Genomic DNA, 26,653 nt, shown 5'->3' on the forward strand with positions numbered 1-26,653 from the left:
AGACGACATCAGACGAGTTGCAGGGAGCTGCAGCTGGATTCAGACGGTGCAAGATCGTAACGTGTGGAAGCCCCTACGAGAGACTTGATAAGTAGGTACCTATACCTACTTCTGATAGTGTGCTGCCGTGCATGCACTAATGGCGGACCTACATGCTTGCGACAAACAGCAAGCGTGTGGAAGGGTGTTTGCCTATGCTTGTCAACGCTTGGAAGCGCTTGGCGTTCGATCTGATTGGCAGGCCAGCCGTCTGTGGTGTTTGTCGCAAGCGTCTGGCGGCCGAGGCACCACAACATTTAGGCCTGTGCAATGTGTGCGGTGTACCGCAAGCATGACGCAAGCACCATTCACACGTTTGCTGTTTGTCGCAAGCATGTAGATTCCCCATAAAACGCACTTCTTAGGCTATGCCAATAGGTTTGTATACTATAGTCGGTATTTTGTGTTGAGTCCAGTGTGATCATTTGTGGCAGATTTCTACCAATTAAGGCAGATTTGGTAGGTAGGCTAGGTACTTAGGCTGGAGTTCGCCGAAAGCTACATAAACAACGGTTGCTAAATCAGCGGGTTATTTCGGAACCGTCGTTTAAACAACCGTTTTAATATTTACTGTTCATCACGTAAAAGTGTAGCATGGTTACTAAATCGGCGGAACACCATCTGTTCTCAGCTACGCTGCTGCTACGAATGAACGCTAAAACGCAACGCGTTAGCGAAGACACATTGTCTTTACTATTCAACACAACAAACTGTGACGCCTATATTTAGGAGCATGAAATAAAATACTTTCAACTAGAAAAGTACAACGACACTATGGGGAAGATAAACTACACTATTGTTCTAAATTTTGCCAGGTAGTAACCGTCCCAAATTTACAACTTCGGGGCCCCGAACGTCACAGTCGTGATCATGTGTCCTGCACGTGTTGGACTGTTGATTTTTTGCTGTCGTGTTGCCGTAATTATTTGTGCGTGCATTTAAAGATGATTTTAAGAGATTCTAGTGTTTAAAATAATTTCAATATTAAAATGGAGGGCCAAAAATGTGTACAAGTGATTTTTCAAGTGACGACAAGCGCATCAGTTCGGAGTTGGTTTTAAAATATCAAAATATAGTGGAAAGTAAGATAAGTAATTATTTCCAACCATTACATTAAACACTTGTTGCACGCTCCTGAAATGAACAACGCAAAGAGAAATCAAAATAATCTAAATTGATCTGCACACAAAGGCACAACAGATGTAAAAATGTGGGAACCCCGGTTAAACGACCCTTCCGAGCTCGGTTAGGTAAAACGGCCGTTTTAGGGCTGCAAACCTCGGTTAGGTGCTGGTGAACAGTAAAAATCACTTAATCAGCCGGTTTTCTAATAATCAGCCGTTTTAAAAGTCGGCGAACTCCACCCTTAGGCTGGAGTTCGCCGAAAGCTACATAAACAACGGTTGCTAAATCAGCGGGTTATTTCGGAACCGTCGTTTAAACAACCGTTTTAATATTTACTGTTCATCACGTAAAAGTGTAGCATGGTTACTAAATCGGCGGAACACCATCTGTTCTCAGCTACGCTGCTGCTACGAATGAACGCTAAAACGCAACGCGTTAGCGAAGACACATTGTCTTTACTATTCAACACAACAAACTGTGACGCCTATATTTAGGAGCATGAAATAAAATACTTTCAACTAGAAAAGTACAACGACACTATGGGGAAGATAAACTACACTATTGTTCTAAATTTTGCCAGGTAGTAACCGTCCCAAATTTACAACTTCGGGGCCCCGAACGTCACAGTCGTGATCATGTGTCCTGCACGTGTTGGACTGTTGATTTTTTGCTGTCGTGTTGCCGTAATTATTTGTGCGTGCATTTAAAGATGATTTTAAGAGATTCTAGTGTTTAAAATAATTTCAATATTAAAATGGAGGGCCAAAAATGTGTACAAGTGATTTTTCAAGTGACGACAAGCGCATCAGTTCGGAGTTGGTTTTAAAATATCAAAATATAGTGGAAAGTAAGATAAGTAATTATTTCCAACCATTACATTAAACACTTGTTGCACGCTCCTGAAATGAACAACGCAAAGAGAAATCAAAATAATCTAAATTGATCTGCACACAAAGGCACAACAGATGTAAAAATGTGGGAACCCCGGTTAAACGACCCTTCCGAGCTCGGTTAGGTAAAACGGCCGTTTTAGGGCTGCAAACCTCGGTTAGGTGCTGGTGAACAGTAAAAATCACTTAATCAGCCGGTTTTCTAATAATCAGCCGTTTTAAAAGTCGGCGAACTCCACCCTTAATAGGGTAAAATAGCTGTAAAAACAGCTAGCGAGAAAAGGCTAAAAATAAACAAAACAGTATACTTAAGCAATAGCAGTTGACCTAGAACCATAAGGCAGGTAGGCAGGTCTTATACAGCACAAATAAAGGAAAAAATCCGAAAACCGTGAGTTTGTGATTACATCAGAAAAAAGTAAGATAACAGCTATACCAACTGGGGTATCATATAAAAGGGCTTACCTCTAAATTTTAATCAGATATTTTTTTATGCTAGTTTTTGATTTATCGTGCAAAATGTTGGAAAATAAACGCGAGTACGGAACCCTCGGTGCGTGAGTCTGACTCAGACTTGGCTGGGGTTTTTTAATTAACATATATTTTTACATAAATGTGATCAATAAAAATATGCAATACAGCTATTTTCACAATTTTAATTTACAAATACGGCAATCTGAAATATCGAATACGGCAACTCTGTCAAACTTGATGGCGATTGGCGACAGTGGACAGCATTGGACAGGCAAGGCAATCGGCAAATGTCATGTAAGGTATCGTAGTATCCTCTATTAATCTGTGGTGAATGTCATGTTCATGTCAATTGTCATTTTAATTTTACTGATTTTACTTTTCGTCATTCGTGGTCTGTGCTTTTCGTTTCATGCTGTGGTTCCATGGTTTACAGTTTTTATAAAAAAACTGAAAAATATAAGTAATTTCATGAAAATCTAAATAATTGAATATTTTTCGATTGTTGTGACACTACCTAATTGGCCCAGCATAGCCCAAAAGTTTTTAAGTGGTTGATATTTGCTATAGTAGAAGTAGATTATCTTATATTAACGTCTTGGTCGTCTCGTTCTGAAATTTACTATTCGGATTTTGAAACCCAAGTGGTGGTAATGGCGAGAAAATTATTATTTCATCAATGTACTAGTCATGGAGAAAGTTAACCTAACTAACTCGCCGAGTAAGGAATGAAAACCATGTTGTCATGTATTCCATTTCAACGTTTATATTGTTGTGACGCGGAAAAAGTGGTCGATCCAGATAACATTAAGATGTGGTATGCCGCTCTGTTGCGGTTCATCCGAAAAAGATTAGTGTTGGGAATCATATTTGCATCCTCATTAACCTACTGTATAGTCAGTTTATTGAGAGAGGTCAGTATTGTTAGTTATTAGGTACAATTTTGTTAAAATGCTCTGTAATCGTTGAACTTAAGAGGCTGTACATATGATATTATGTCAAGTGCAACACACCCCTCCAGATTAGAGTGTAGCCAAAGTGAGGTATCTTTTCACCCGACTGGCGAGCCCAAAGGAGGGTTTATTTTAATAACAACTCAAAGTAAACTTTTTTTATTTGGCTTAGACGCCTACCCTATTGTTTACATCAGTTTCAGCAGTATGTCAAAGATATGGTTCAGGATAAAAAGTAGCCTCTGTACAGTCAACCTGGTTGCTGAAGAGCTAACTCTTCAACCGCCTGTTTCACTACACCTAATTTCATCATGGATGGCATACCTTGACTAAGAATGACATTTTGACTCTTAGGTTTTATATTTATTGTCGGATATTAATGATAATAACTGAGACTGACAGTTTAACATGCTCACTAAGGTGGAGAGGAAACATAAAGGCCAAATTTGGACCTCCAAAGTTGATCATCATTCATTTACCAGTTTGGGTCAATATTGCTTGACAATCGCAATCAATTGATATGTATTAGTACAACTAAGCCACAAACCCCTCTTTCCATGTATAAAATGACTTAATGCCTTCACAGGGGCACAGCAGAAACATGGTTTTCCAAGATGTGTCTATTGAGAGGAAACCATTTGTGTGGAGAACACTACAAGAGCATAATGAGACAAGTGACAGTATATGCCGGAACTCTGTACAGGGAAAATCATTACTTGTGGATGATAGAGGTAATTTTAATTTCATTTTTTTTTCAATATTCAGATACAAGTCAGCCCTTGACTGCAGTTTCACCTGATGGTAAGTGATGGTGCAGCCTAAGATGGAAGCTGGCTAACCTAGAAATTATGTTCATCATGTCAGCTGCAGATGTCCAGTGTTGAACATATGCCTTCCCCAGTGAGCGATACCACCGTTAGCTTCACCTCTTAAATGTGTTGTTAGTCCATTGTGCCAATGGGCACCCTACAATTACTAATAACCTGGTAATGATTAAACTTTTATTTACTAAAATAACACCTATTTAATACCTCTATTCAAACAAAAGATTTATCTTTAATATTTGAAATACTTTTATCTTCTAGGCTATGTATGTCAGAGAACGGACATGGCAAAAAATGGATGTTGCACCATAGATGCGGAACACACTCAGAGATATAGTTGCATATCCTGCCATGAGAACAACTGCTGTGTTATTTATGAGTACTGTGTTTCTTGCTGCCTAGATCCTAGCAAGGTTTGTATTATCTTATTAAAAAACTGGTCAAGTGCAATACACAGTTTTGTACCATAGTACAACATATTTACCACTATGTTCTAACTTCTATTAAATTTTTTTAAATTCGCATGAAACAAAGGGATGGACAAGCTGCGGAGGCTTAGTAGAAGAGGTTCAGTTGGCACTGTTCGGGTATAAAACCTAAAAAATTTGTGATGATTTTCAATGTCCAGAGTTATATCATATGATCATTTTGAATTATCAATATTTTTAACCCCCGACCCAAAAAGAGGGGTGTTATAAGTTTGACATGTGTGTCTGTGTATCTGTATATCTGCCTGTGGCATCGTAGCTCCTAAATGAATGAACCGATTTTAATTTAGTTTTCTTTGTTTGAAAGGTGGCTTAATCGAGTGTTCTTAGCTATAATTCAAGAAAATTGATTCAGCCGTTTGAAAGTTATCAGCTCTTTTCTAGTTACTGTAACCTTCACTTGTTGGGGGTGTTATAAATTTTTAATTTACACTTGTACTAAACAAATACATATTTTATTATACATTGTATATACTCTGTACATAACATTATCTTATACAAAATTAGCCTAAAATCATTATTTTATGAAGGTTTACCTTTTTTTTCAGAGAAGTATGCTAGAAGTGGTGCTGTCAAAACTTTCTGCAGAAGAAAATGTGCTATTTCACTCCATTACTGATGATTATGAACTGTGCCTAACCAAGTGTCGCACCAGTTCACATAGTGTATTACACGAAAACTCATATAAAGACCCATCACACAAACACTGTTATGGCGAAAGACAGCCAGAAGCGAAACCTGACTAGCGTTTAACTATTATTAACAAAATAAAATATAAGTTATGACAAGGTACATCATGAATGTTGACATAAAAAAAAACAAAATTCTGAAGCTTTACTTTTGTGGTATCCAAATTTGTGTTATGATTGATGCTGATACGGCATTTTCTAGTTGTTCAGCACTTTGGAAAAACGGTATACCTATGCACTGGATGAGATCAAAAAATTGTGGTGTATCAGCACCACAAGTTCTGACACTCATGTGGAAGATGTGAGGTATCATATTGTATCTCTTTGTCATATTGGGATAACTGAATTGGACAAATCAAGCTCTAAGCAGTAATTGGGAAGAAGTTATGACTATTAGTCGGCGTATGCGCGATAAGTTTCGAACCCGTCCTCTTTCAAAGGGGGCTCTGCTCTAAATTTGCCAAATTTCATGATTCTAGGTTATCTTGACAGACAGACAACAAAGTGATTCTATAAGGGTTCCTTTTTTCTCGAGGTACAGAAGCCTAAAAAATTAAAATCTGTTCATGAAAAAAATAATTCACTGATCACATACAGATGGCACAGTCCATCGTTAACTTGCAGTGTTCTATATGAAAGGGACTTGTGTACGGAACCTTTCGTGACCGACTCGCACTTGACCGGTGTTTTATTATTATTTTCAATCTTTAATTTATATATACCTATCTTTTAAGTTCAGTGTGCTTAGAATGAGATTTTACATCTAACAATTCTATCACACGTTGATAGTATTCGAGCGTCGAAACACAAAAAGTTTGAATTAAGTGAACCCAAAAGATCCTCGAATTCAGCACCGCCGATTTTAACTTCACAAGCTTTCCGCTTGGAACGCTGCCTGTAAATGTATGGACGAACATAAGCTTTAAAACAAGGGGGTTAAGATCCATTTTACTTTACTGCATACTTAGCACACTGATATAATATTGTTTACTGTCCCCTCAGCTATCATTATGACCACTCTGAACAAAGCCGCATTCTATCTCAGCTTCGTTCGGGTAGTATTTCTAAACATTACGTGATAGACATACTTTCCATATAGGACAAAACCAAAGTTTCTAGACCCAGCGTTTTGAGCTGTATCTTGATATATTAGTTAGTAAGTTTATCCTTTTACAATACCTATGTTAATTTAGAAATTAGAAAACTTATAATTTAGAATATTTAACTAAGTAGGTAAAATGTAAAACTTGTTGAAATCGCTGTTTTTGAGGAAATGTTGTCGTATATTTTACTTAAAGCCGAATAATATTAATGTTATTTATTGAATTGTATAAGTTAATAAAATATTTTTCTACTACATTAAAATGTTTTAGTTGCCTTTAACTACGTCCACACAAATTAAATTTTTCGTCGTATGTTAAGAACTAAAACTCACATTATGCTAACAGAAGCACATAATTACACCTCGGTTCATTAATGATGAACAAAAAACGTATAACAAACTAGCTGATGCCCGCGACTTCGTCCGCGTGGATTTAGGTTTTTCGAAATCCCGGGAGAACTCTTTGGTTTTCCGGGATAAAAAGTAGCCTATGTGCTAATCGAGGATATTATCTATCTCCATTCTGAATTTCAGCCAAATCCGTCCAGTAGTTTTTGCGTGAAGGAGTAACAAACACACACACACACATACAAACTTTCGCCTTTATAATATTAGTGTGATGATCATTTCACCAAAAACGTTTCAAAAACTAATCAGGTCACCATCGTCGTATTCCGCAAACATATCACTTTACAAAAGATCATTTGACAAATATTCTATTTCTCAAATGTTTTACTTTGCAAATGTGCTAAATGTTAAAATAATGGTTAAAATATCATTTATAAAACTAGCTGATGCCCACGACTTCGTCCGCGTGGATTTACGTTTTTCAAAATCCCGCGGGAACTTTGATTTTCCGGGATAAAAAGTAGCCTGTGTTAATTCAGGGTATAATCTATCTCCATTCCAAAAATAATATTAGTAGGATTAGGATTATTTTACCAAATGATTCGTTTCCCAAATTCGCGATTTTTCAATTTACAAAATCGTGAATTTGGAAAACGACTAATACACAGGGATGAATGATATTAACACGGGTGCAAAATACATAACAGAATAGAATGAATCTCGTGAACCGCAATAGTTTTACCTATTGTTAAGAGTTAAAATTATCACAGAATAATAGTAATGTACTTAAGTATTTTTTATACTGCCACTATAACAACAAGTAATAAGGCTACCATGAAAAAAATTAAGTGTTATTTCTTGTACGATGGTACGGAACTCTTCGTGTGCGAGTCCGACTCGCACTTGGCCATCGGAAAGAATCTACAAACATGAAACGTCTGTTGGATAGCCTACTGATCACGTTTCTATCGTGAGAACAGATATAATAATCTGATAAAGGTGAAACAATTACGTCACTGATCCATCGAGAAGCGAGACAATATTGCTCGCTCACAACTCTGCTATAACACCGACCGCGACCTAAAGGAAATCGGCGCGCGCGCAGTCTGTTTTTACCTGTGCCTAGGACGCGACGTTACGATAATGATATGGTAAGAATTTACCTGTCCAACACCATTATACTACTGGTACTAAGCGAAAATATGCATTGAAGACTTAGTAACAAAAAAAGTAAAATATTTTAAATTTTGTAATAGCTGTGGCAAATCAAATTGAATGTTTAGGTATGCAGACTAATTTTTTTCCTTTTTAACTAAACATAGTATTTATAAAGTTATGTTATTAATTTTAATGCTTAACCTAGCATATTAACACAATATAATATATTATTTATGTTATGCTTGGTTAAGCATTAAAATTGTATATTACATACCTAGATATTTGGCTTATAGGTACGTTAAACTTAGCCTTTCATTCAAACGTGGACTTTCAAACCTGTCTTAGGTAGGTACCTACTTAACGAAATCGCAATATTTATTGGCAACTGGCACCGGGCGCCGAAGTAGGTAAGTAGGTGCCTAACATTTAATATTTTAAATTCTTGAACTCTAGTTATAAAAATTTTCAAAAGAAAAATAAAACCAACGAAAAACAAAAATTATTTTTTACTTTTTAGTGTTTGCGGTTTTTGAAGTCGGTTTTATTTTTCTTTAGAATTTTTTTATTTCATGATTTTAGTGGCACCACTGTACTATAATATGCTATGCCCAGTTAAATCCCTACTGTTTACTAAGCTATTACACTGATCGCAAGCAGTTTGCTCTTATCCATTGAGGAGTTCTGTTCTCCATCTCCGAAGATATTCATCAGATCTTCACCAAATTTATATGGGACCACCTGCACTGTATATCCTTTCGAAAAAAAATCCCAAATCGGTCTTTGAGTAATCATACATAAAAAAATAAAAAAAAAAGATTCCGAGGAAATGAGAACCTCCTTTTTGAAGTCGGTTAAAAAGACTAATTGACCCGCCCAAGCTTCGCACGGGTGGGCTTAACATAAACAAAATATACATTTAAGTAGGTACCTACCTATAACGTATTTACAATAGGTACATATACATTTTTGAAATTTTCTAATATTGGATTGCACTGCAGTTCAGGTACCAAACGTTTTTCCCTGTTATTATATTAAGTAGTTACCTGTTCAACGGAGGAATATTATTATCTATTTTTAAAAATTTACTTACCTACTAACCTATCTATTGTGTTATTACACTGATCGCCATTAATTAGCTGTTATCCATTGAAGAGATCCGTCCTTCATTTTCAAAAATAGGTAAGTAGGTAAAGATTTGAGTTTAGACACAGTTTTACTAGATCGTTATTAAAACTGTGGTTTAGAGAAATTAGAATTAGGTTCCTACTTGCTTACCTAACACGGCGTGGGCAAAAATTTTCATTTCTATCTGGAACGAATCTTATCTTTTTTACCCGACTGCGGAGACGCTCAAAGGAGGGTTCTGTTTTTGACCTGTTTGTATGTAGATATATGCATGTGTACATATTCATGTTCATTGCTCATACATTTTAGATAAGCAACCGCAATTCTTGACAACTTTATTAACCACAGCTGACCGTGCAAACACTAATAATGCACGCTTTTCTATGCGTTACGGCCGTTTAACTAAATTGCAGAAATAATAATTTAGCACAATTTATTAGTAGACCCATTCGATCCTAGGCTAGTTTGACGCCAGTTTACGATACCTTTTAAAACCGGCCAAGTGCGAGTCAGACTCGTGCACCGAGGGTTCCGTACTCGGGTAGGTATTGTTACGACATTTTGGATGATAAATCAAAAACTATTGTGCATAAAAAGAAATAAAAATCTGTTTTAAAATGTACAGGTAAAATCCCTTTCACGATAGATAACCCATTTGGTATAGTTATCTTACTTTGAAAATTGAAAATACTAGGTAAGTATCTAATTATTTGTTGATGAACACGTTTTAATTTTTTTTTGTGATTTAATTACAAATTCACTGTTTTCGGATTTTTTCCTTTTACTTGTGCCATAAGACCTACCTACCTGTCTCAACGAAAAGTACTCTATAGGTTTTCTTGATAGACATGACAGACGAACAGACAGACAACAAAGTGTTTCTATAAGGGTTCCATTTTTCCTTTCGAGGTACAGAACCCAAAAAAACCTTGGATTTAACCTTGGATCTATTCGATCGTGAAATCGTCCCACACAAACAAAAAGCCTTGGTCACATGCGCGACGGAAATTGTTTGACAAGGCGCCACAGTGTGATTCTATACTACAATATATTATATATAATAAATAAAATTGGAGTGTCGTAATTTCGAAATAACTACCTCATATTAAGCTCCTATGGTTATTTGAACGATACCATACCTGAATCACACGTTTTTAAAATTTTTGTCTGTCTGAACGGGCTAATCTTCGGAACGGCTGAACCGATTTAGACGGGATTTTCACAGACAAGTCGAGGATTGACCAGGGAGTAACATAGGCTACTTTTTTGCTGCGGGCATCAGCTAGTTTTTGTAAATAAAATTGTAATAGAAATAGAAATATTTTTGTTCAATCAAACTTTTACAAGTACTTTTGAATCTTCAAATGCATTGCCAATTTCGCTGGTTCGGAATGCTATTCCTATCGGAAAGCAAGAAATTCGGCGGTTGCTCTATTCATAGATTTGATATACAATATTACATACATGAAACAGAGGCTAAAGCTAAATAGTGCAATACCTACTTAGCAATCACTTCTGCTGATTCTCATCTGCTGACTGCAACTCAGTTCTACCAATAAAGGTCTATCATAGTTATTATCTACTTATCTTACAGTTTTGCAAAATCACAACGCCCATGAAGCATCTCACGATATGATGAAAAGATTTTGATTTTGAAAAGTTTGATTTGAAAAGAGTAACTCTTGAGTATGATGCTTGCTTTTATTAGAATCTTTCGAACCGCTTTTTTTACTGGTTTTACGGCTTTGGGTTCTAGCCATTTTGAGCTTTTCCGAACCGCGTAGTGGTAGAGTCACAGATATCACAGACAGATAAGAGATACTATATTAGTTGTCTTGAAATTTTTTTTTTTTTAATTTCACTCTGTATAGTGAGGTAGACGTCTCTAGCAACATGGCTGTTGCATGCATTCTCTGCAGTTTGAACGCCTTTAATGCCGATCCGATCAACTCTACGACTGAGATCTATAGAGCGCACTTTAACTTTGCTCAGACTTAAGCCATTGTCAAAACGAGACAGCGTTATACCGCCGGCATAAATCTGTCTCGTTTTAACTGTAACAAAGTCTAAGCAAAGTCAAAGTGTGCTCTACAGACTTCAAACTACATTCTAAGCTACTCACCCAGCATCGCGTGTTGTAGCTTTGTGTCCTTACTTTATCGCTATCGTATGGTTATATGTATTATCTTTCTTAATATTATTACATAAGTATGAAGGTGCCTCCATCTGAATAGGTTATTGATCTATCAGACACTTATTGCTTTGTGGATTTCGATCATTAAGCGGAAAATTCCCATTTTCTTAGTTTCCCATTAAAATAACATTAAATAGAGAACTTGATGATTTTTTTCTTTTAGAATCCGATCATTCTTAATGACTAAAGATACCAAGGATGTCTAAAATGAAATATAACCCACTGAGTTAAACCAAGTACGAGTGCATACTTTCTTAGCTTACTTAAGAGGGCTCTCTCCGTCACTCGTTTCATACAATCGAATCGTAGTTCCAATTTCATTTGAATATTAAGCAACCAAAGTCCATGAAATTTTGCAGACATATTCTAGAAACTAATATCTATGTCTGTGGTTTTCCAGATTTCTGCTAAAATATTCGGTTTCAAAGTTACGCGGTCTTAAAAATTTTCATACAAATATTTGAGCCCCTGTAATTTTAAAACTACATATTTTTAGAAAAATCTAAAACACCACAGACACAGATATTAGTTTCTAGAATATGTCTGCAAAATTTCATGGACTTTGGTTGCTTAATATTCAAATGAAATTGGAACTACGATTGTATGAAACGAGTGACAGAGAGAGCCCTGTTAAAATGTACCTAAACAAATCGCGGAAACCTCGGAGAAAGGCGCGACGCTCTTTGTTGACGCGTCAGCCATAATTCGCACGAGCGTTAAAAAAAGCGGCCAAGTGCGAGTCGGACTCGCCCATGAAGGGTTCCGTAGTAGCAAGTAACATCTAAAATTTACATATATACGTATCTACATAGACTGCTAAAATCATAACTCTTCCTTTTGGCTTTGCCGTAATCGGGTAAAAAATAGATACCTAGAAGTATCAATCACAATAATAATAATAAATACACTTTATTTGCACAACCACAAGAAGGATTACATTAAAGAATACAAAACACAGACAATAATATTAGCTGGTGACAATTATATTATTATTTATTATCACATTCATATTAGGTAGGTATACTAATCTAAAACCGATCAATGCTTATGTATATACATATAAGTTTATCTAAGGCTTTTATTGTGAAATTAATATGCATTATTATAGGCAGTTTGATAAAATAGAAGATGGTTGATTAGATTAGTTAGTTTAGTCCCTAGACATACTAAGCTGTTAGGTAAGTATGGTAGGGTAGGTCAGTATAATTTATAAATATAACTATGTTTTTATTTACTTCAGTTCTTTACCTGATACAACTAATGTCTTTTGCTACGTCTGCACTCTGCAACTCTACCACCGCACCGCGCCGTGGTAATAGAATCGTAATAATACATTAGGATTACTATACATAGTAGGTATAGGTAATTAATACTTACCTATCCGGATTACAGATACACTTTCTAGCGTATTATACCTAATAAGTAAGGAATACTTATATCATACTGAATTCTATTACCGGAAATCGTACAATCACAGGTAGGTAGTTTCAGCGATGACATTGTACATAAATATAGCTACCAACGATTTCTAAGCCATTATGAGGGCTATTACGATAACGTAACAATTACGTAACATACGAGTATATCATAAACACAATTATTACCCATTTAAATACCTATATAAAAAAAAACCGGCCAAGTGCGAGTTAGACTCGCGCACCGAGGGTTTCGAACTTTGGTTTTTTTTCCAACATTTTGCACGATAACTCAAAAAATATTATACATCAAAATAAATACAAGTGTAAATTAAAAATTTATAACACCCCAGACAAGTGAAGGTTACAGTAACTAGAAAAGAGCTGATAACTTTCAAACGGCTGAACCGATTTTCTTGGATTATAGCTAAGAACATTCTCGATCAAGCCACCTTTCAAACAAAAAAAAAACTAAAATAAAATCGGTTCATTAGTTTAGGAGCTACGATGCCACAGACAGATACACAGATACACACGTCAAACTTTTAACACCCCTCTTTTTGGGTCGGGGACTAAAAAGAAAAAAGTTTAAGCCAGACTCTATGCTAAAAATTCAAACCTATCTAGAAGTAGACCATCTTACCCTTTTCTTTGTTTTGCTGTCAGACAATCGTTATTAAGATAACGGAATCTACTTATAACAAAATATTATGTTACCAAGATTTTATGGTTTGGATTTTAATCATTAAGAGTTTAGATAAAGTAGTGTATGAAAAGACATATAACCACCAGATATTAAAATACTCTTGTGACACTATTAAGAAGCTCGCCTGCGGCTCGGTTTTTAAACTCACACTCATGTTTTAACTTGTAATAACTTCTATACTTAGTACGTTCGTAAATTTTGGGTAAAAAATGTAAACGTAGATGTAAAGTAATGGTATATGTAGATTGTAGGTACTAAATACTATAGATAGATAGATAGAAGACTTTTGCACACAAAACAAGAAACTATAATTAAATAAATAAATAAATAAATAAATATACTTTTATTCGGGACTATAAAGTTAGGCGCAAACACAGTAAATAGAATGAAAACAGATAAAACATAAAAACTAATAAATTAAACTTAAAAACCTAAATATTTATCTAAAACATAACTTACTGAGCTTTCCATGCATTTCGGCCGAGACGACCACCGCTATTTCGTAGTTCTAATAAATAATAAACTTGTACTGCAAAGGCACGGTGATCCTCTGAGCCGAATTGCATGGAATTTCAATGAATCTTATATCTACTTATATTAAATCTAAAAATAAACAATTATAAAATCTAAATAATAGTAAAAAACAGAATGCGTGTCTGTGGCGCCAAACTGTCCCAAAAAGGGAATCGCCTCAGCATAATGCTGTAGTAGTGTACGTGGATACACTACCTCAGCGCTGTTTTTCAGGCAACCCCTGAAAAAAATCAGCTCGACGTCCCGGATCAGTCTAGATATTATTCTGTTTGACCTGTGCGATTGACCTCCCTATGCAAAATTGACTAAGTCCGCAGATAGATTAATTAATTATAAAATAATTGTATGCAAAGGCGGCCTTATTGCTTAAAGCACTAACAATACAATATTTAGCAGGTTTGGGATAGATATGTAGTATGTAGATACTACGTAGTAATTAAAGCCACAGGTTAATAAATTTTTTGTGTCGACCAACAGCCCTCTTGATTTATGCAATCTCAACACGTGTATACTTACCTACTACGGAACGGATGCCATAGGTCGCGGCCGAAAATAGCGGTCAATGTCGCCTACGATGAGTCTAGAGTCTAGCCTGCCCCTTTGCGGAATTATATTATATCCTCTGTTTTAATCCGCAAATGGTTCGATAACAGTATTTTTTCGCATCCACACAATGTGGTTATACTTACATAGCCTGTTTATCACCCGATATTATCGGATATTATTATAAATATGTATATGTATGCGCATATATAATATATGTTTTAAAAAAATAGTAGTAGTAGTAGCGTAGGTTTTAAATGGTGACATAAATACCTTTTATCCTGCGTGTGGCGGGACGGGGTATTTATTTAAACCGACCACGATAGTCGAGAAAGGAAAATACCTCAATTTTCCAGTAATGATTTTACAGTAAACTCCCTAACGGCCAAAATTAAAATCAATCTATCTGTAATCTGTCGATAAGTTACTTAGCAATGTTTGTTATTCGTCGGAGCTAAGTAACTTATCGACAAGTTATAAAGATAGATTGAGCATTAATATTGGCCGTAAGAGCGTACCTATTCAGAAATTTCACAACCTTCCTTCTTTACAGTTCTTACACAGAGCAGTAACAAGCCAACCTCCCTTTACCCAAATAACAGAGCGTTGGCATTACTATGTGGTTGACACGTTCATGATTTCTGAAAAGTGATTAGCACCTCCCAAGCAAGTGCGCTCACCGCAACTTCATCATTGCTTTTCATAGGGCATGATGATTATTATCAAGTGCAATTATTTATTTCTCTTGAATATAAAATACTATAGGTACATATTATTAGTAAGAATACCTACTTATATGAATTATTTTTTACTGTATTTGCGCAGCAAGTCGGTTTATTATATTTGTCACGATCGCAAAAAAATAATAGTGTGTACTTTACCTAATAAAATGTTTTATCCTTTTATCTTTGCTTTGACTAAATAGGTACGGTCTATCTGCTTTTAAATGACAAGAGTAAATTAAAATTTTGTAACACCCCCGACAAGTGAAGGTTACAGTAACTAGAAAAGAGCTGATAACTTTCAAACGGCTGTACCGATTTTCTTGGATTATAGCTAAGAACACTCTCGATCAAGCCACCTTTCAAACAAGTAAAACTAAATTAAAATTAGTTCATTAGTTTAGGTACTACGATGCCACAGACAGATACACACGTCAAACTTATAACACCCCTCTTTTTGGGTCGGGGGTTAAAAAGTGATTACCATTTCCCAAGCAAGTGCGCTTACCGCAACCTCATCATTGCTTTTCATAGGGCATGATGATTGTTATCAAGTACAATTATTTATTACTCTTGAATATAAAATAGTATAGTATGTACCTATACTATTTTATATTAATAAAAAATTATTAATAAAAAATAATTCATATAAGTACCTTAGGTACTTATATGAATTATTTTTTATTGTATTTGCGAACTTACTTACGCGGCAAGTCGGTTTATTATATTTGTCACGATTGCAATAAAAATAATAGTAGGTAGGTACTTTACCTAATAAAATGTTTTATCCTTTTATCTTTTGCTGAATAGGTACGGTCTATCTGTTTTTCATTTAGGTAGTTAAGTATATTACGGTTGAGACGGCAATCGGGGTATGAGGGGGTGGGGCCCCGTACATATCAGTAATATAGTACATATGCATATACATATAGGTAAAAGTAAAACTAGGTAGGTAAGTACTAAGTAGAAGTAATAGCATCGATGTATATGGATGGGCTCTTCGAAAATAAAAAACGCGCTCAAAAAGTCAATAGAATTTGCAAAAGTCTATTGACTTTGTCAATGACGATGACGTAAGATTCAAACGTATTTTTGCGGGCGGAATTGTATGGGAAAGGCTAACCCATATACATCGATGGTAGATAGGACCGAACACAAGCAGATATAAGTAAAGTAAGCATTGTAGATTTCAGAAATCACTATCCAGATTAGTAGATAGATATACCTAGTTGCTGGGTTGTACCTATCTCCGCTATATATCAATTGTAATTTTGTAACATCAACAAAATCGTATGCGCACTGAAGCGCTAAGGTCAAATCGAAATAATTTTGTCACACAGGTACAGAAAAACTAGGTAATTTGATTCACAAGCCTTGACACGAGTACCTCAAAGAGTAGGTATAATAATATTAAAAGAATAGGCACTTTATTGATTCCGCATTTGTCGCATGAATATTATAAATGTAGGTAGGTAGGTAGGTACCTATAGAAGGTATTTTACCCACTAATTTATTAAGATTTTAACAAAATTGGGGACCACTCAGTATATACCTTTTACCTACTTATAATATTATGTACAATTAGTTGTACTACTAATTTTATTATAGAAACTTGCCATTAGCACAAGCGTTGACCCTAGGCTTAGATCCTAGTCGATATAACATGGATGGCGGTCTTTCCTCCTTCAGCCATTGAGAAAGAGAAGGAGCATCAATTACCCAGATATAGAACATGGCTGTTATCATTTACATCTGTAGGTACTCTGTAGACCCAGATTAGATCAAAGATCTCTATATGCTAGATTAGATAAATCCTGTAGAGACGTGGTAGAGACATTAGGTATGGCCGTTATCATTAGAATCTGGCGTTTTTACCCGACTGTGACAAGCCAAAAGGAAGGGTTATGACTTTAGCAGTCTTTGTATGTATGTATGTTTGTATCCAGATTCTGTGTAGTGCCTAAACTACTGGGGCGATTTTGATGAATGAGGTGTCAATTGATTTGTTATAAAGGTCCGGGTGACATAGGCTATATTTTATACGAAAAAATTGACCTAACGGATGTTACATCAAGAAAATGGTCTCCAAAAATTGTTATTGCTATTGTATCGAGTGGGACGTCAAATGAAAGAGGAGAAAATTTTGAGCTCATGAATATAAATGTACAACAACATTAACATATACCAAGCGACAGAAAAACAATTTTACTCTGCTATTTCAGCGTTTATAAAGACGATTGCAGTTGGGTTTTAGTTTTCAACTTTTTGATGCAAGATTTTAGTAAGTATAGGTAGCCTTTTAATAAGTAGGTATAGCTACTTAGATTGTTCTTGGCGCCGCCATACTAATACCTGTGCTAACACATACCTAGGTTAGGTTCTTACTTCTTAGTAGGTATATAATAGTATCATGCATGATGGAACGCCTAGATTGCCTATACGCGCTGAACAGATGCCTATTTACTTGTTTGCTTTGAGGTAAAGGTAGGTACTTAGTACTTACCTATTAGGTATGTGATTAAGTGACAGTAGGAAACCCGGAAACTGGAAGGCGGTTCCACGCCTTTTAATCAGTTAGCCTACTTCGCTAGTTCTCTCCGACTTCAAAGACAGATGAGGATGTTCCAAGTGCTTGTTTATTTATATATTTATTTTTCATTGCTGTCATGTACTAATAACTATACATATAACTTAAAGCTAGATAAGTATAGTTACATGACGCCCTGTCAGGGCATCGCAATTTACAATATAAGTATTAATTACATTTATTATACACAATCATTTCAATCATTATAAATTAAGATTAATTTTAATGTTACATAATTATTAAATTATTAAATTAGTAACGCTAAATAAATTAAATAAATAGTTTTATTTAATAAGCAACCTTTTTAGATTTAACTTCTTTTTTTAACCCGTCACTTTGATTAAATCTGACAATTGCTAGTCATCTCTACATATCTTGTCAAATCAATTATGGAATTTAGTGTATTTTCGTAAACCTAGCATTTTTATATCATTAAAATTCATTCATTTTCTTTTCATTTTATGATAAAACGTTAAATTGCTTTCACGGTTTGCTGCTAGGCAGGCTGACTGAAGTAAAACGTAAAATAGAGATATGGATAGATAAGATGATAGGTTAGGCTACTACGGAACTATTACTTCAGAAATCATGCAAAAACATTGAGTAGCTAGGTAAGAATGAAGTTGCGTACAAATCTTATACCTACCTACATCCAAGAATTTACGTTTAATATATTAGTTAGGTACTGTATTTTATCATTTTATAACCCTTCGTTCGATTTGCAATGCGGTTATTTAGGCATTCCATCCATTTTCCATCCAAGAGTGCAAGATTATTTTGTTCATGTAATAAGTCTATAATTTTGTTACTGAGCCCTATCCTTGAAGTACACACTCTGTGACATCTCTCTACCTATGACGGTTCATGTTCGTAGGGTTCATGAGATACAGCCCGCTAACAGACAGACAGACGGATGGACGAACAGACGGACGGACAGCGGAGGCTTAGTAAAAGTGTCCCGTTGGTACTCTTCGGGGCCGGATATGGATTATGGATACCTAAAATGATTTGATTTTGTTTTAATTTAACAAAATAATTTTCGTTTTTTTTCTGTTTCTGTTTTTTTTTTTAAAGAATATTAGCCATGTTAAATGACTAATATTCCCCTTTCCTCTCCAACTAAGCGTCAGGCTTGTGCTAGGAGTAGGTACGACAATAGTGCAACGGGCGGGGTTTGAACCGTCGACCCGGTTTTCAGTCCACTCCTTTACCGGTTGAGCTATTGAGGCTATAATGAATTCTGTAATTTAATTTTGTTTCCAACCCTGTTGTACCACTGTTACCGTGACTGTACTGATCAAGTTGGTAAGCATGTTGCAGGTTTCTGATGTACTCGTATGTATAGCTTATTCTTCTTTGTCTGTTGTAGGTCACGGAAGTGTTGGATTTGGAGCGGCATGCTGGGCGCGCTGGTGGCAGGCGCGGTGATCGCGGTGCTCGTGCTGCAGCCGTGGGCCAGCAAGATCGAGATGCGATACCGCCGAGCCGCAGTCGTCGCCAACGGTTACGAATGTGCCTCTGTTGGACGGTGAGAGTGAAGCCACGCGATGCGCACTTGACGGGTTTTTTATTTTTATTATTCTTCAAAGGAATAACTCTTAGTATACTAACTATAAATATCTTTTGATACTTATTAAGTACTTACGTGGTTTAAATTACTAAATTATTATAAGTGGTTATATTATGCTGTTACATTATATTATGGGAAGACAATGCCTCCTGAACCACAGTTTTCACTTCATCAGGAGGCATAGGGCCTCAAAATAATGTTTGTAAACACTGTTATGTAAAAATAATAAAGATTTATTTATTTATTTAAAGTTTTACATTTCTACGCTACTTCAACTATCACATTGTTCTTTACAGCGAAATATTGGAAAAGAACGGCACGGCCGTTGACGCAGCCATAGCGGCGCTGTTCTGCGAAGGGTTAGCATGTCCCCAGTGCATGGGTCTCGGGGGCGGATTCCTCGCTACCATTTACGACGCCAGGACACGCACGGTGCGGGTACTGAACGCGAGAGAGAGAGCGCCTGCTGCGACACATGAGGATATGTTCAAGAACGCCTCATCCGCTGTTGGCGGGCTTGCGATCGCAGTACCTGGAGAGCTGAGAGGTTATGGTGCCATGTACCAAGAGTACGGACGTCTGCCGTGGAGGGAGCTGGTGCAGCCTGCCGCGGACCTCTGCCGTCGAGGACACCGCGTCAACGCCTACATGGGCCGGGTGCTGAAATCCTATAAAGATAAAATCATCGCTGAACCATCTATGAGGTAAATACCTTCCTCACCGTCACATTAGATATACGAGTCTCCTTCTTAGCATGTTCCTCGTGTTCTACTTATTATTTTAAATAGATGACTTTATTATAGCACGACAGAGACGTGGTTTGGAGATCGGACCAATATTATGTCTCCTTAGACCACTAGATAGTGCCCGAGATTTAATCTGCGTGGATATACGTTTTTCATAATCCTAAGGAAACTCTTCGATTTTCCGGGATAAAAAGTAGCCTAGGTATTTCCGTATTTGGGATGCAAACTATACCTATCTACCAAATAGGATCTACCAATTACTTATGTGATTAAAAAAAAATTAAACCATTTCTTTAATTTTCCAAGACAATTACATCTTCGGGATGCAAGCTATCTGTACCTACCACGTCAAAATGGGTTAAATTCATCGGCCGGAAATAGCTAGCTGAGAGAAAGACAGATATGACTTATGCATTTATAATATTACGTATACTACGAATTTACCTAATCTACATTTAAGTCACACACGGCGCCAAGGGCCACGTTGGAAATCCATGAAACGAAAAATAGTAATTCTACATTTCGGGATGCGGCCCTTCGCCACTTTTGTAATTAAATTTACCTAACCGCGCCTAAGTTATGGAACACCTGCAATAAGTGAATTAATTAAAATCGCAATCTATAATTTAAAACCGCGCGATTCCCTACGAGAGAAATTTAAGGAAATAGGTATTCTTACAGTAGCTTCTCAATATATTTACGCTAATATAATTTTTGTACGACAAAACATTCATAGTTACAAAAAAATCGGTGATTTCCACGACCGGCAAACTAGAAACCGTAATAGGCTCGCATATCCTACGCTCCGCCTCAGGAAAGTGGGAAAATCGTTTGTGGGAATGAGTGTAATATTTTATAATAAAATTCCACAATCAATTTTAGACTTGCCTTTACACAAGTTTAAAAAATCTATTAAAAGTATGCTCCTGGAAAAAGCTTATTATACAATCGAAGATTATGTAAATGACAAAAAAGCTTGGATTTGATTCGCTCCAGCAATATACGGCGCTGCAATTGCTTGTATACAGTATGGCATATTATTGTAAATTGTACATTTGAAAAGAGCAACCGCCGAGTTTCTTGCTGGTTCTTCTCGGTAGGAACAGCATTCCGAACCAGTGGTAGATTATTTTGACGATTCAAAAGCACTTGTAAAAGTTTAATTGAATAAAAATAATTTGAATTTGAATTTGAATAAAAGTAGTACTTACTTACTTACAAACTTATTTTCTTGAAACAATAAAATTCAATAAGCAACAAAATTCACTTAGCATAACAAAAGATCGAACGAATAAGTATGTTTCGAAATCCAAATTGTCGCGCTAATTATTTATTTTTACATAAATTAGTTACGGTAATTTTAATGAAAATAAAATAATGTAAAGATAAATTCATATTGCGTTAATTTTTTTACTACGTAAATAACAGATATACATACGTATATCTAAAGGTTGACGACCTAACTTTCTGCAAGTTTATTGCAATGGTTTAGCACCATTAACTTGATTAGCATCACATTAGCATTTAAGGAGGCACAGCAATCATAACAACGGAATTACTATAACGTAATACGTTTTCAACAGAATGTACATAATATACAGTACACGACAGGTTGAAATGGCAATCGAGGTGGGGACGCCCTGCACAGTGCCCGCGCTATCCCGCACCGGGTTAGTGCGGGCGCTGTGCGGGTGACGTGCGGAAAGGTACAAGATTCGCTTATATCCCGGGGACGGACATAGGCTACTTTTTATCCCAGAAAATCAAAGAGATCCCGCGGAATTCCTAGAGACCCATCCACTTAACCGATTTATATGAAAGGTACCGAAGTAGCTTGCGTCCCTGTAATCGAAATAGGCAACTTTTTATCCCGGAAAATCAAATAGTTCCCACGGGATCCATAACAATCTAAATCCATGCGGACGAAGTCGCGGGCATCCTCTAGTAAATATATGTTATAATATTTTCCAAAATCAGAACGAAACATTCTGGTTATTCAAAAGAAGTGTTCGTTTGTAAAAACGAAAGCGATGAGTTAAAACCGAATAAAGGATTTTAATATTAATTTCAGAGAACTCTATGTGAACCCAGAAACGGGCGATGTATGGAATGAAGGAGATTTGATCCGCGAACCAACATTAGCTAGGACACTTGACACCATCGCGGAAGAGGGTTCGGAAGCGATTCACGACGGCACACTTACTGCAGCGCTCGTTCGTGACATTCAGAACTTGGGTGGCATCATAACAGAAGAAGATCTCAGGAGTTACAAGTAAGAAATCACCCGCTAATCAAATTTATCTTCAAAATATTATAGCTATCCAATTTTAATTAGAAAATACCTTCAATCCAAAATTGAATAGGCATCGAGCGCTCTTTTGCGGCTTGCTTTAGTGGGCAATTTCTTCTTCGAGAGGTCAACGTTTGCTGTTTGATATGACAATAGATATTATTATTTTTGAACATAGACATTTGTTTGCCATATTAAAAACAACTTTAACCGAGTTTTTTTTACACAGAGTGGAATGGCAAGAACCAATCGCGGTGCAAATATCAGATGAGCACACGCTATACTCCGTTCCCTTACCGGGCTCTGGTTCAGTGCTGGCGTTTATTCTCAACATGATGCGAGGTTGGATCGGCGTAGGCACCAACGTGCCGGTCAACTCCAACCTCTACTGGCACCGCGTCATCGAAACGTTTAAGTACGCATACGCGAAGCGCACGGGCCTCGGAGATCCTGCTAGGACCAACTTACATTATGATATTAGAGAAGTGAGTGGTCTTCTTTATTCTTTTAGCCTAGCCAGCCTATCACATTCCTTAGGCACTTCTTTGGAGATCCTGCTAGAACTAACTTAGCGATATTAGAGAAGTGAGTGGTCTTCTCTTTTTCTTCTAGCCTGACCAGCCTATCACATTCTTTAGGCCCTTCTTTCTTTGCACATTTGAGGGGTTACTCATTTTGAAATGTTACGATTACCATACCGTATTCTAAGTTTTATGCTAAAAAACATGATAGTTATATTAACAACAAATAAGTATCAAAATGGCTGCCACAAAAATTAAAAAATAATATATATTTCATAAACGATGGGTCATACGACGGAACCCTTCGTGTGCGAGTCCGACTTGAACTTGACCGATTTTTTCTTGAAGTTGGAGCGCAATCTTTCGAATCCTGCTTGGGCAAGAGCCTTCAGAAGTGTTGTGAACGACAACTACACCTATAACGATTGGAAGCACTACGGCGCTATGTTCGAAGGTGCCGACGACCATGGAACTGCTCACGTCGTGGTGTATGCGCCAGATGGTAGCGTTGTGGCTGCCACGAGCACCATCAACTATATGTATGTAAATATCATTCAAATTGTCTTAGATAAACGTAGGTAGCCATCTTTTCAAAATATCTCTATTCTCTTATCTTCTAAACAATCTAAACTATCTTCTAGGTACATTATGGAATAAAGTCCTGATTCGGCTGACTCATCAACACTCAGCCCAAAAACTTGAACCTACAGATTCCTTTTGTAGACGAGTAAATTGAACTCCTTCCTTTCCTTTCCTTTGCTTGAATGAATGAATTCCTTTTGTAGAACGAATAAAGACGGATTTTTCAAAATTTCCAGGGACATGAAACCGCGGGCGATCGCTCTATTTATCAATAAGATACACTTTACACATTTTTTCTCTTCTAAGTAGGTACTCTGTTGATTTCATCCCGCTGTAAAGATCAGTGATGTTCACAATATTGCAGTTCGTGTTGAATCCAGTGCGTGATTGCTCATTTTTCTCCGTTTATGATGGAGAAAGATTTTTTAAGCTATTTTTATTGAAGGATTTTATTGCTTTTTCTTTTATTTAAGTAGGTATTGCCAGGTATTTGTAATCAACAATCAAAAAAACCAACATCAGCGACATCTTTGACTGACTTTGGTATAACTTAAACATAATTTAAATACATAATAGCAGACCTAGATAACTCAGAGTAAGGATTTCGGTTTATAATCTGTCGTTCATATAAATTACAGTTGGGGTTCCCAGAGGCGGTCTACAAGTCTTGGTATCATGCTGAATGACGAGATGGATGACTTCGCAATTCCGAACCGTGAATCATCGTATGGAATGCCGCCGTCACCGGCAAATATGGTGGCAAGGGGTCTTCAGCCGCTAAGTTCAATGGTCCCGAGTGTTGTGCTATCGAGAAACGGTACGGCGGACTTGGTGATAGGTGCAGCGGGCGGTACGAAGATTACCACTCAAGTCGCGCTGGTATGATTGTCAATCCTTTAATTTAATTATTAAAAAAACCGGTCAGGTGCGAGTCGGACTTGCACACGAAGGATTCCGTACCATCGTAATAGATATACCTAACACTTTTATGTTGACACTGCAAGTTAATGACGGTCTGCCATCTATAGTATGTGATTTTTTTCATAAACACATTTTAATATTTTTAGGGTTCCGTACCTCAAAAGGAAAAACGGAACCCTTAACGGAAGACAGACGGACAGACAACAAAGTGATCCTATAAGGGTTCCATTTCCCCTTTTGAGGTACGGAACCCTAAAAAATTCGTTTCTTTTTGAACGTTGTTGCAACGTGTCACACAAAAACTTATAATTTTAGGATTAAAGACTAGGTAGGTAGTCGTCCTGAATTTGTTTTGAGAATTTCTCTTATAAATGAGTCCTATATTTAAAACAAGCTGTGATAGCCTAGTGGTTAGAACATCCACCTCTTAATCGTAGGTCGGGGGTACGATCCCGGGCACGCACCACTAACTTTTCCTTTTCAGTTATGTGTGTTTTAAGCAATTAAATATCGCTTGCTTTAACGATGAAGGAAATCATTCCTGAGGGTTCTTCATGTTCTCAAAGGTGTTGAAGTCTACTAATCGGCATTGGGCCAGCATGACAGACTATGGCCTAAACCCTTCTCATTCTTAGAGGAGACCCGTACTCAGTAGTGGGGCAGCAATGGGTTGATCATGATGATGATGACGATATTAAAATAGTAAAAGTACATTGTTTTCAGGTGACAATGCACACACTTGTGGAAGGCGGCGAGCTGTCCGATGTTATCCAGAGCTCGCGACTTCATCATCAACTTATCCCCATGGAAGTTGAACATGAAGCTGGTTTCGATCCGGTAATTTTGTGTTTCCTACTGTATGACTTTTTAAACAATTCCAGAAAATTTCGTTTTTAAGTATTATGTAGGTACTATAAATAAGTTAGATATAAATAGGTATACCTACTACTTATCTTATAACTTGACAAAAAAATTAAACTGTTTTAATAAAGTAATTTTTATTTATCGTAATATTCATTATAACGTTAATTATTATTGCGATATTTAAATAACGTTGTAGCTACTGTAACGTTAATTCATATATCGTTAAACGTTATGGATATTTGCTTAATATATAAATTCCAGTTTATTAAAATAACAATCACCTGTGAGATAAAATGACGTTAAGTTTAAAAAACGCTCAGAACTGTTTCTGTATTGTACAATGTAAAATCCTAATCCTACTAATATTTGTGAAAGTGTGGATGTTTGGAACATAGGCTCCTTTTTATCCCGGATAAGCAAAGAGTTCCCGCGGGATTTCGAAAACATAAATCCACGCTGGCGAAGTCGCGGGCATCAGCTAGTAAATAATAAAAAGCAATATGAAAAATAATTATTTATTATCACCAAAGAGTTCCCGCGGGATTTCGAAAAACGTAAATCCACGCGGACGAAGTCGCGGGCATCAGTTAGTAAATAATAAAAAACAATATAAAAATAATTCTTTATTTATTATCAACAGAAAGTCCTCGCATTTTTGCGTGCCCGAGGACATGCAACAACGGAACGTGGGCCCTTCGCGGGATTCGCTGCTATGAACGGCGTTGCGCGAGATGCAAATGGCTTTCTACTAGCGTCGACAGATCGAAGAAGAGTTGGAAGTATCGACGGTTTTTGAACTTTTAAAATCAATCAATTCGAAACAAAATCTATGAAAAAGCATGGCGCTTCCACATTTATGTTTACCTTAGAGCTCTTTCAATTTAGACCCTTGGTGTCGGACTACTGCTATAGGTACGGTTGTAGTACCGCTTGCTTTGACTTGCAACAGGACTGCAAGAGCAGTCCCACATCAACCCTCTAAATCGAAAACGTTCTAACTAAGTCTGCAAGGCGATCGTATTTAAGTGATATCTATTAAGTATTATTATGTCTGACATCAGTCGAGCCATGGAGTGAGACGAAGAAACATTATTGTATGTGCTTTTGTTAGATATCTATCTAAAATAAAACAAAAATGACGCTGCCGTGTAAGATCATTGCCGATGTTTTCTTTAATATAAATAATGCGGGTGATTTGCATTTTCACCCAAGGTTAAAAGAAAATCCAACCAATTTTTGCAGTCCA

The 26,653-nt window shown here is 36.6% G+C and overlaps 2 protein-coding genes across 4 annotated transcripts; both read left to right on the forward strand.

The window, feature by feature from the left end:
* The first annotated feature begins 2,921 nt into the window (after nucleotides 1–2,921).
* Nucleotides 2,922–5,873, forward strand: LOC123872679 (SREBP regulating gene protein). The gene is made up of 4 exons (XM_045917124.1): nucleotides 2,922–3,439; nucleotides 4,065–4,209; nucleotides 4,564–4,715; nucleotides 5,339–5,873. Exons 1-4 carry the CDS (start codon nucleotides 3,254–3,256, stop codon nucleotides 5,534–5,536), a joined length of 681 nt encoding a protein of 226 aa, XP_045773080.1. The 5' UTR covers nucleotides 2,922–3,253; the 3' UTR covers nucleotides 5,537–5,873.
* Nucleotides 5,874–7,942: 2,069 nt separating this feature from the next.
* LOC123872661 (glutathione hydrolase 1 proenzyme-like) lies at nucleotides 7,943–26,564 on the forward strand. Of its 3 annotated transcripts, none has more exons than XM_045917090.1 (9): nucleotides 7,943–8,080; nucleotides 19,283–19,441; nucleotides 19,780–20,187; nucleotides 22,301–22,501; nucleotides 22,749–23,004; nucleotides 23,389–23,579; nucleotides 24,261–24,501; nucleotides 25,267–25,380; nucleotides 26,048–26,564. In XM_045917090.1, exons 1-9 carry the CDS (start codon nucleotides 8,073–8,075, stop codon nucleotides 26,201–26,203), a joined length of 1,734 nt encoding a protein of 577 aa, XP_045773046.1. In that variant the 5' UTR covers nucleotides 7,943–8,072; the 3' UTR covers nucleotides 26,204–26,564. The 3 variants fall into 3 exon arrangements, with proteins under 3 accessions (XP_045773046.1, XP_045773049.1, XP_045773048.1); XM_045917093.1 differs by lacking the exon at nucleotides 7,943–8,080 and adding an exon at nucleotides 8,424–8,494; XM_045917092.1 differs by lacking the exon at nucleotides 7,943–8,080 and adding an exon at nucleotides 18,293–18,524.
* The last annotated feature ends 89 nt before the right edge of the window (nucleotides 26,565–26,653 follow it).

This window comes from Maniola jurtina, chromosome 15 (assembly GCF_905333055.1).
Source record: "Maniola jurtina chromosome 15, ilManJurt1.1, whole genome shotgun sequence".
Taxonomy (NCBI): Eukaryota; Metazoa; Arthropoda; class Insecta; order Lepidoptera; family Nymphalidae; genus Maniola; species Maniola jurtina.

Excerpts from the sequence above, each read along its gene's own strand:
- LOC123872679 (XM_045917124.1), top strand. The coding sequence starts at position 3,254 with ATGAAAACCATGTTGTCATGTATTCCATTTCAACGTTTATATTGTTGT. Across the intron at positions 3,440-4,064 it reads TAGTCAGTTTATTGAGAGAG|GGGCACAGCAGAAACATGGT; the intron begins GTCAGTATTGTT and ends ATGCCTTCACAG. Across the intron at positions 4,210-4,563 it reads ATTACTTGTGGATGATAGAG|GCTATGTATGTCAGAGAACG; the intron begins GTAATTTTAATT and ends TTTATCTTCTAG.
- LOC123872661 (XM_045917090.1), top strand. Across the intron at positions 20,188-22,300 it reads ATCGCTGAACCATCTATGAG|AGAACTCTATGTGAACCCAG; the intron begins GTAAATACCTTC and ends TATTAATTTCAG. Across the intron at positions 24,502-25,266 it reads TTACCACTCAAGTCGCGCTG|GTGACAATGCACACACTTGT; the intron begins GTATGATTGTCA and ends CATTGTTTTCAG.